The sequence below is a fragment of the Leptopilina boulardi genome, unplaced genomic scaffold, assembly GCF_019393585.1.
Source record: "Leptopilina boulardi isolate dan_hultmark-lab unplaced genomic scaffold, ZJU_Lbou_2.1 LbouV2_138, whole genome shotgun sequence".
NCBI lineage: Eukaryota > Metazoa > Arthropoda > Insecta > Hymenoptera > Figitidae > Leptopilina > Leptopilina boulardi.
The window spans coordinates 110059-121107 of record NW_026137683.1 but is presented as its reverse complement, the minus strand read 5'-3'; the positions used below and the strand labels follow the sequence as shown (position 1 = coordinate 121107).

At 28.3% G+C, this 11049-nt stretch overlaps 1 protein-coding gene across 1 annotated transcript; it reads left to right on the top strand.

Annotated features, from left to right (window-relative positions):
* The first annotated feature begins 8920 nt into the window (after positions 1 to 8920).
* LOC127291512 (uncharacterized) lies at positions 8921 to 10655 on the top strand. The gene is made up of 2 exons (XM_051320699.1): positions 8921 to 9805; positions 10550 to 10655. Exon 1 carries the CDS (start codon positions 9146 to 9148, stop codon positions 9794 to 9796), a length of 651 nt encoding a protein of 216 aa, XP_051176656.1. The 5' UTR covers positions 8921 to 9145; the 3' UTR covers positions 9797 to 9805; positions 10550 to 10655.
* The last annotated feature ends 394 nt before the right edge of the window (positions 10656 to 11049 follow it).

The window sequence follows — 11049 nt, the reverse complement described above, 5'->3', positions numbered from 1 at the left end:
ATTGTGAAATTTGGTGTTGTGCGCGATAATTTGAATTTACGCATCAAGTTAACACGTGAGGGCGCTAACATGTCACGGCGTCGTCGTTCCGCGCATCTCTTTAAATTTTAGTACTCACCAGATATCTCTAGAGGTTAGATCTCATCTATCTCAAGGCATCAATCTGTTCATTTTCTAAATTAATAATCACTTAATTTCAGTTTATTTATCAAGCTCAATTTTATAACAAGGTATTTTATCACTCGGGTTGTCTCTCACACAATTATCGGTCGCGAAATCAAAGGTTAATCTCAAGTGCGTCGAACACGTGCTCAGACCGGCATTGCCGCCAGCTGAGAAACACAAGACAATTCTAGAAACTCTAAGGAAATTCTCACCTTCTTAAGTGTAAATATTGTGTGTTCGCTGATCAGCAATAAAGTGTTTTTTTTTGTGTAAACTTTCCGAGATTTTATTTCGCTCTGAATTTTTGATAACAGACCTATTTCCTCACCAGCAAGGTTTTGCTCCCTCTCAAACAGCGGCGTTGGAGGACACCACGTGTTTGTGGTATGTCTAAACGACAAGCCAATCGCATACTAAACTAACAATTGGAAGATGATTGGAAAGAGGTTATGGATGTAGATACCGAGGCTTCTACATCTAATTCGAATGACATGCCGAGAGAAGACAATCAATTTCTTGAAAAACAATTGGAAGAAGATTGGAAGCAGTTAATGGACCAAGATACTGGGGCCTGTGCATCTGCTTCCAATACTTCAGCAACTGGAAGAGATTCTAGTGATTCAATCCCAGAAGTTGTTGACGAAGAATGGTCAAGTGAGAGTGATTCTAACAATATTGACATTCAAGAGGTGCAAGAAACTTCTCCTACTAGAGAATCGTCTCAAAATGAAGATAACCAAAACATCGTCAGGTAACTTTATTCAAAAATAATTATATATAATTTAATAGACATAAAGGCATCATAATGCATATTATATATGTGACCGCGTCTGAAGAAATTTATTTATGACCAAAGAATCAAATTTTGGATAATAACGGTTTTTTACTGGTTAATACCCTAAAAACACAATACAATTAGTCCCAGGAATAAAAAAATTGCAATTATTTAAACACTTGAAAAACAATTTCCTTTAAAAATTTGTTTTGAAAAATTTAACATTTAATTTTGGACATCATAGTTAATTGTATCATTCATTAATAACCTTTTTGTTTTAATCTAAAATATTGCCCTGAATCTCAAATATGACTGAGAAAACCATCTACGCGAAATTTTATCACAATTCTTGAGAACAACCTTCAAGTACACTTGCTATCGATGACCTAATTATGTAGATAGAAAAATAAATTTAAATTATTTTTTTGTTATGATTTTCGAAAGTTTTTAAAGAATTTTAGACCCTTAGGAGAACAATAAGTTATTCAAATCTTATTTGAAGTTTTAATCATTTGTTCAATTTCTTTATTAAATACGTATATTAATAAACAATGTAAATATAAATATTTTTTTAAATAACTTTTTAATACTTATTATGATTTATACTGTTTAAAATTTTCCTTATGCCAAATCTTGAGAATTTTTAATTTTGGACTTTGTTTATTTGCCTTAATAATTTTTCAAGAATTAACCTTTGTTTGTTATTCAATAATAAATTCTTATTGGATAATCTTAGTTAATGTTTTGTATAAGAGGAAAAATTTCTGAAATGTCCGAACAAAAAATTAAAAGTTCTCGAATTTAATCCATACTTTTCTAAAATGTTGTTATTGTTGGTGAAAGTCTAAAAATCAATTATTATTGAATTTAATAAAATAGTTTTTGAATTACAACGTTTTTAATTTTTGACTTTTGAAAAAAAAAATTTTTTCCAATGTACAATATTTATAAGTAGAATGCATAAAAGTTAACATATATATAATGATTTTTAAAGCTTTTTTTACGTGTCGTCACGCTGTTAATAAAATTTTTTTTTTTAAATATCATTTGACCTTGAAATTCAAGGTCAAAATGTTAATTTACGTTTATCTCAAAATCAAATTTTTTAAAATTATTTTTAACTATCTCAACGGAAAGCTTGACTAATTTCCTACAAAACATGTAATTTTCAGAGTGGGATCTTTTAAAGTTTTTGAGATATTAATTAATTAATTAATTAATTAATTAATGTTTATAACAAATCAAATATTTTACAAACGAATAAAGTTACCGTAATTCTGAAGTTAGTAATTGAAAGTTAACGTAATTCCGCATCCAACGAGCCCTATATGAAGTATTTTGGATAAGTAGATTGTTAATAAACAAGTAGTTAACATTGCAATTGTTTATTAACAATCTAATAATCCAAAATACTTTATATAGGGCTCGTTAGATGCGGAATTAGCTTAACTTTCAATTGGTCAGTTCAGTATTACCATAACTTTATTTGTTTGTAAAATATTTTATTTTTTACTAACAACAAGCATCCAAAAGCCCTATATGAAGTATTTTTGTTCAATTTTAGTTAAATAACAATAAAAAAATGAAATATTTTACAAACAAATAAAGTTATGGTAATACTGAACTTACCAATTGAAAGTTAAGCTAATTCCGCATCCAACGAGCCCTATATGAAGTATTTTGGAGAAGTAGATTGTTAATAAACAATTGCAATGTTAACTAATTGTTTATTAACAATCTACTTATCCAAAATACTTCATATAGGGCTCGTTGGATGCGGAATTACGTTAACTTTCAATTACTAACTTCAGAATTACGGTAACTTTATTCGTTTGTAAAATATTTGATTTGTTATAAACATTAATTAATTAATTAATTAATATCTCAAAAACTTTAAAAGATCCCACTCTGAAAATTACATGTTTTGTAGGAAATTAGTCAAGCTTTCCATTGAGATAGTTAAAAATAATTTTAAAAAATTTTATTTTGAGATAAACGTAAATTAACATTTTGACCTTGAATTTCAAGGTCAAATGTTATTTAAAAAAAAAAATTTTATTAACAGCGTGTAGCCCATCAAAAAAGCTTTAAAAATCATTATATATATGTTAACTTTTATGCATTCTACTTATAAATATTGTACATTGAAAAAAATTTTTTTTTTCAAAAGTCAAAAATTAAAAACGTTGTAATTCAAAAACTATTTTATTAAATTCAATAATAATTGATTTTTAGACTTTCACCAACAATAACAACATTTTAGAAAAGTATGGATTAAATTCGAGAACTTTTAATTTTTTGTTCGGACATTTCAGGAATTTTGCCTCATAAGTGATTGCTAGTTTTTCCCAACAGAAACTAATTCACATCAATTCTACAATTATACTTAATACATTTATTTAGAAACATTTGTATTAATTTTTTTTTCTACCATTAATTTTTACTTAATATCTGCCCTGAATAAATAATAAAAATTTTAACTATGTATGTAATTTAATTTATTAAGAATTGAAATAATCAAGTTTTCAGATTTCTCGTAAGGTATTGAGACTAAGACGAATATTCTTGTGTTTTTAATTAAATCCGAGAATTCTAAGTGACAGAATTGAATTTTCTAATTTTTATTTTAAGAGGATGCGTTTTTTAATGACATTTATTAAACTTTATGCTTCTCAATATGCATCTTTAATGGACGGTAGATTCTTATCTAAAAAAATCTGGCCCCAGGGCAAATCTGAAAATCATACGCCTTCCGCACAGTGAATTTTATAATTAAGCACCCCTAAAAATGTGTAAAAATCTTGGCGCCTGGTGTGCTCGCCCTTTTCCCCCCCTTCCCAACCTTCCTAGATACGATAATGAATGAACGTGATAATTTCTTTTAGACTTTACTTTCTGTTCAATACTTTTTAAATATCCCATTCCATTTTTGAAAAGTTCCCTCTTTTAAATGTTATTATTTTACAAATCAAAAAATATATTTTTTAAATAAATAATTTATGTTAATTATAAGAATTTAAATATAAAAAAGTCAATCCATTCAATATTTTATATACACGTAACCGTTGATGATTAATTTTGTTATATTGTAATTGTGATATTTTAGAAATGATTGTGTAATTTTTTGGAATAGGAAATTTAAAAAAATTTAAAGTCCTTAATATTTCTTGGAAATTAAGAATTGAATTTTATAATGTTTACAAACAGTTTTTATCCTTTGAAAGTTAAATAACTTAGTTTAAAAGACTTATTATTTGTTTCAATGCTTGAACAAAAAAATTTTAATTGTACGACGTTCAGTCCCGATTTCTGCAAGAGTTTTCAACAAATTTAGACAGTCGACTGCTATCGTCGAAAAATTAATAATAACAATATGAATACTTTTTATTTTTATATTCAATTCATTGGAAATATATTAAATAAAATATATTCATTACTGTAGTTTACTCAGGTAATTTAAATATATTTTGAAAAATTGTTAGTTTGTGTCAGATTACACCGGCACACAAAAAAAAAATTTCGAGTGCGAAGACCGCCACATGGTAGGTTCTCTTCCTTAAGATGTATCTAAAGAGAAAATCCTAGTCCGACCTCGAGTTTGGTTCTTGTTTCATTTTTACAGGCCTGGTGGAGGGGTGTAGTTTGAGAAATTAACATATATGGGAATTTAATTTCTTTTATCAACTGTAAGTGAATGTTTGCTTATTCTAACTGTGGATTTTGATTCAGTGGCTCTAATTACATGAAAATTTAATAAATACACAAATTTAAAAATGGCGGATCCAATATGGCGGACCTGAAATGGTGGATTTTTTGAAAAATTTGCTTGGATTTCCTTGAAACTTGTTACAAGGGGGTTTTTCGGGTCGCTGATTACGAATTTGATGTCAAATTTTATAAATTCAATATGGCGGATCCAATATGGCGGACCTAAAATGGTGGATTTTTGAAAAATTTGTTTGGATTTCCTTGAAACTTGTTACTAGGGGGTTTTTGGGGTCGCTGATTACGAATTTGATGTTAGTTTTAAAATTCAAAATGGCGGACCTAAAATGGTGGATTTTTGAAAAATTTGTTTGGATTTTCTTGAAACTTGATACTAGGGGGTTTTTGGGGTCGCTGATTACGAATTTGATATTAGTTTTTTGAAATTCAAAATGGCGGATCTAATATGGCTGAAAATTTTCGAAAAATTGTTTGGTTTTTGTAAAAAATTGCTATTTTGGGCTGTTTAGGTTGCTGAATAAGATTCTGACACTTCTAAGCAACATAAGTTAAGATTGAAAAAATTTCGCACCTACTACTTTGCTAATTTAAACTATGAAACGAAAATCGCAAATTCGGCCCATTTCAAAAGAAGTCTTTTTAATAAGTCTTAATGTTTTAAACAAATTCAAATTAAATTCGAAATAAGTCGACCATAACTCGGCATTTCAAATACGCTATTTTTAATGTATTAAAGTTGACATTAAAATCATATTCAGCAACCTAAACAGCCCAAAATAACAATTTTTGACAAAAACCAAACAATTTTTCGAAAATTTTCAGCCATATTGGATCCGCCATTTTGAATTTCAAAAAACTAACATCAAATTCGTAATCAGCGACCCCAAAAACCCCCTAGTAACAAGTTTCAAAAAATCCAAACAAATTTTTCAAAAATCCACCATTTTAGGTCCGCCATATTAGATCCGCCATTTTGAATTTTGAAAAACTAACATCAAATTCGTAATCAGCGACCCCAAAAACCCCCTAGTAACAAGTTTCAAGGACATCCATACAAATTTTTCAAAAATCCACCATTTTAGGTCCGCCATATTGGATCCGCCATATTGAATTTATAAAATTTGACATCAAATTCGTAATCAGCGACCCGAAAAACCCCCTAGTAACAAGTTTCAAGGAAATCCAAGCAAATTTTTCAAAAAATCCACCATTTTAGGTCCGCCATTTTTAAATTTGTGTATTTATTAAATTTTCATGTAATTAGAGCCTCTGAATCAAAATCCACAGTTAGAATAAGCAAACATTCACTTTCAGTTGATAAAAGAAATTAAATTCCCATATATGTTAATTTCTCAAACTACACCCCTCCACCAGGCCTGTAAAAATGAAACAAGAACCAAACTCGAGGTCGGACTAGGATTTTCTCTTTAGATACATCTTAAGGAAGAGAACCTACCATGTGGCGGTCTTCGCACTCGAAATTTTTTTTTGTGTGCCGGTGTTATTGATCATAATACATATTTCATATGTATATAGCAACAGTCAATATCTATCAATGTAATAAAAATTTTAAGATAAGTTTATTTTTCTAAATTTATTATTAAACGTACAGACACTGGTTCACATCCAGCAATTCACGTCTCTTAATTATAAAAACAATAAAATTTTATTAAATAGTTAGGTACTTATAACAAAATTTAAAAAAAAATATAATTTATATATTTAAAAAAAAGAACATGCAAAGAAAATTGGAAAGTTTGTTGTAAATATTTTAAAATTTATAAATTTTTATTAATTTAATACTTCAATAATAACAGTAAATGAAAAGTTAAATATTAAATTCAGGTTTTTGAAAAATAATTTGTATTAAGTGGAAAAATTAAATTTCTATAAATCCTTCAACGGCATGTGGGAGAAAATGAGCGGCGCCTGTAGAAAAAAGTGGTTTCGTATATGACATTGTTCTTTGAAATGAGAAAAGAGACAAGGTTGAGATTGTCAGGGATAATAGGGGAGAGTTGAATTAATGGCTCCGTTCTCACTATTTAACGAAATTTGCAATTAAAGTATTGAAAAAAAGTAGTTGAAAATGTGAAATATTGTGCATTTCGAAAAAACAAGATGGCGGTTAGCACACCGACGTCATGTGAGTGTATTGTGTCCCCAGTACGTGGCGCCACAATGCGTGCTTTTGCTAAATGCGGACACTCAATCAGCTACAAAAATGCATTAATTTCCCACTTATTGCTTAATTTTCATTGTTTTTCCGTAAAATTATTGTCAATGGGGAGAACGGACGGGTTCCTTATACTCTCCCCTATCATTCCTCAAAATTTTAACCTAAAACCACTTTTCATTTCAGAGAACAACGTAATATACAAAAACTTTCTCCCACATACTGATATTTTAAAACCATTAACAAAATTTTTTTTGACATTACTACAAAATCTTATTTCTGAAACATAATCATTTGTACACACTATGATAATAAAAAAAATTATTAATTTTTGGTGAAACAAATGAAGTATAATAGAAAATAAATTTTTTTCCAGTAAAAGTATTTTTAATTTAACGTTTTTAAGGCAAATTTATATACCAGTTTATGTGATTGAGGAGCAAGTATCCGAAAGTTGATAAATCCATATTTTGTTTTTTCGAGAAATTTGAATAAATTTTATTTTTCACATAACCACTAAGGTTAATTATGAGGTAAAAAATTTTTTCAAAATTAAATTGTAATTAAATATTTATATAAGACTGTTTTTGGATGTTGAGACATTTTTTTTTAATTAAGGTTTATTGTAATATGATTATTTCAATGTTTTGGTAATTTTTGCTAATAAAAAAATATTTAAATTAAAAATCATATAGGTGATATTCAAATTTTTTAAACTGAAAATTCAATTAATAAAATTTTTTTTCTTTAATTTAACAGTAATAGATCAATTTCTAAGGTTTTTAATTTCTTAAATATGTGTTTATCTCAATTTTGTTGGAAGATAAATTTATCAACGTTTGAAAATTTGCTCCTGAATAAGTCATTAATATTCTAGGTGTAATTGGTTTTGGTTTAATGACGTCCATTCACGGTCTTCTTTAGCTTAGGAAATAAACTTTTGTGTTGTAGAAAAATAAAAAAAAGTAAACTATTACAAGTTTAGGAATTTTGGCTTAAAAGTTGATTTTCAATAGGGAACAGATCACGTCTGAGGATATCACATCTGCAGAGGTCACATCGGAGGATTACGATCAAACATTAGATTTGGACGAGAGCTGTGGAAGTTCGATATTTGATGACGATTACATGGATGATTGTTTTTCTGATGATTCGCTTTCAATTGATTCTGAGGCTGATGAATCGACCGATTTAAATTTAGAGGAAGAAGAAGATATCCAAGATCATAAAGAAGAGATGCAACGAGGAAATCAACTAAAAGAATCATTACGGCAATGGGCTCTGAAATTCCACATTAGCTTAGTGGCGTTAACAGCTTTACTACTAATACTAAAACCATTTTTGCCTTTCTGCTTACCATCAGATGCCAGAACGTTAATGGGAACTGTAAAAAACGTTACAATTTTGGAATTTGGTGGAGGAGAATATCATTACTTCGGTTTGGAACGAGCAATAAATGCAATAATTTGCCAATCTCTAATTCTGGCACCGAAAATTTGTTGATAATTTCGTGTTCAGAAAGAAATACGAAGAATGTTTATCTAGTTGCAGTATTTTATGGTAAGAAGAAACCAGCTGATGCTAATGAGTATCTGAAAGACTTTGTTGAAGAATTAATTTCCTTAATTGAAAATGGTTTTGGAGAAAAGAAGATCAAAATTAATTGTTCCATTATAACTTGTGATGCTCCTGCGAAATCTTTTATTCTCTATTTAAAAGGACACACTGGATAGAATAGCTGCACAAAATGTCAAATAAAAGGTGAATATATTAGCCGAAAAAATAAGCGAAATGGAAAAAAACGTAGAGGGACTGTTTGCGTTCCTGGAATTGGACCTTTTGACATGAAGACCGACAAAGGATTTGCAGATAATGATTATAAAGAATGTGATGACGGGAAGGAAACCATTTTAAAGAAAATTCCAAACTTTGGCTGCATAACATCAATTCCACTCGATTATATGCACCTTATTTTACTAGGAGTTATGAAGAAACTTATTCGTCTTTGGATAATGGGTCCAAAATTGGAAGCATCAGAAATTACTGCAATTTCAAAAACATTAATGATTTAAAAAAAAAGTATCCCAGCAGAATTTAATAGGAAAGCTCGTTCCCTTCTAGAATTCGTTCATTGGAAGGCCACCGAATTCAGAACTTTTCTTTTGTATACAGGCCCCATTGCTCTAGAAAATATTGTAAATCAAGAAATTTATGAAAATTTTTTATTGCTGCATAATGCTACATCAATTCTCGTGAGTAAAACTCTTGTTAAAGTGCCAGAGAATATAAATAAATCTCAGGAAATGTTGAAAAAGTTTGTTCTAGGCTTTCAACGCATTTACGGTAAACAGTTTGTTTCGCACAATGTGCATAATTTATTGCACATCTGTGAAGATGTAGAAGAATATGGAGCTCTTGATGAATTCAGTGCTTTCAAATTTGAAAACGAGATGTCCTCCAAAAAGAGAATGATTAGGAAAGGTCACAAGCCTCTGGAACAAATTGCTCGTCGATATTCCGAACGCCAAAGTATTAAGAAGTTAAAAAATGAAACCCCATACTCTTTCTTTAAAACACACAACAGCGGTCCAATAACTAAGAATTGCACAAACATCAAAAAGCAATATAAAGCATTAAAGCACGAGGACTTTACAATTGACTGTAGCACGCCTAAGGACAGTTGCATTCTTTTGCGAGATGGTACTTTCGGAAAAGTAACAAACATTGTAATATCCAATACGAATGATATCCTTTTAATTGTCAAACCATTCACAAAAACCAGCAGCGTCTACGATACTCCAGATTCAAGGGACATCAATATACATATGGCAACAGATTCACGAAGATCAGAGTTCTCAACCCCTATCACCAATTTTCATTCAAAAGTATGGCGAATACCAACGAATGAGGACCTAATTTTGCTTCCCTTAAGGCATACACCGTTATTAAAGTAAACAAAAAACGTAAGTATTAAATATTTATTTAAATAAATAAAATTTTCTACACAGAACTTCTTGAATTAATTTTCATTAAAAAATTCGTAATTATTCATTAAATCAATTTTAAATGCTCCTAAAAAAGCTTTAATTTATTGTCAAATCTATTTTTAATATTCTTATTTTATATATTTCTACTTTATCTTTTCCAGGGGCGTAGCCAGAAAAAAATTTCGGGGGGGATTTTGTAAGAGTAAATTTTATTTTTTGCCTTTGAAAAAAGTGAAAGGGGTAAAAAAATCTAACATTTCGGGGGGGGGGGTTTCAACCCCCAAACCCCTCCCCTGGATACGCCCCTGATCTTTTCAAAATTTGTTTGTAATTTTTGTAACACGATCTGTTGATTTCACCATTTTTTAATTATTTTTTAAGTAATTTCTAATATTTTTTTAAGTTGTAATTTGTAGGTTTTTCGAAAAATAAAAAAATTTTAATCTTTGATAAAGGTTAATTTTTTAATTTATTGAATTCAAAAATGAATTGTTAATTGCTAATGTTTTTCTGTGTTTGCCAAACATATTTTTATTTTCATATTTTATATTTCTTATTTTTATATATAATAAACTTTTAAAAAAACATTCTTTCCTTGTAAAGAATTTTATAAATTTTATAATTTTAAAGAAAAAATTATGAATTAAAAATTTTTCATACTTAAATTAACTATTTTAATGCATACTTTTATAAATATAAGAATTTTTTATTTTTTATTAGGTTCAAACGTTTAGCAGGTTTCGGAACTACAAATTCCATCTGTGGACTCTTCAAGGAAGACAAGACTTGACAATAAATAAGTTGTACAAACATTGTAAATTTTATTATCAAAAACTGCTTTTCAAAATCTTTGAAATGCTAATTTAAAAAAAAAATCAATAAGCAGCTTGAAAAGCAAATATTTTTCTACGAATTAAAATAAAATAAATATTGTTTTTCACATTTATTATTAAATATTTGTTTGTTATTTGTTATTATATTTGTTATTAATTATATAATGTCAGAAAGGTTTTCAAATACAAAAAAAATTGAAATGTAATTTTTAAATTAAAAATTTTTTTATATATCTGAAAAGCTTGCAACAAGTATATTTCAAAAATTAATCAATAGCTGATGTGACAGGAATTAAATTCTATTATTATTTTTCATAATTTTTATCTAAAATGGTTAAATTTAAAAGAATAAAAAAATTTAGATGAAAAAACATAAATTAACATAAA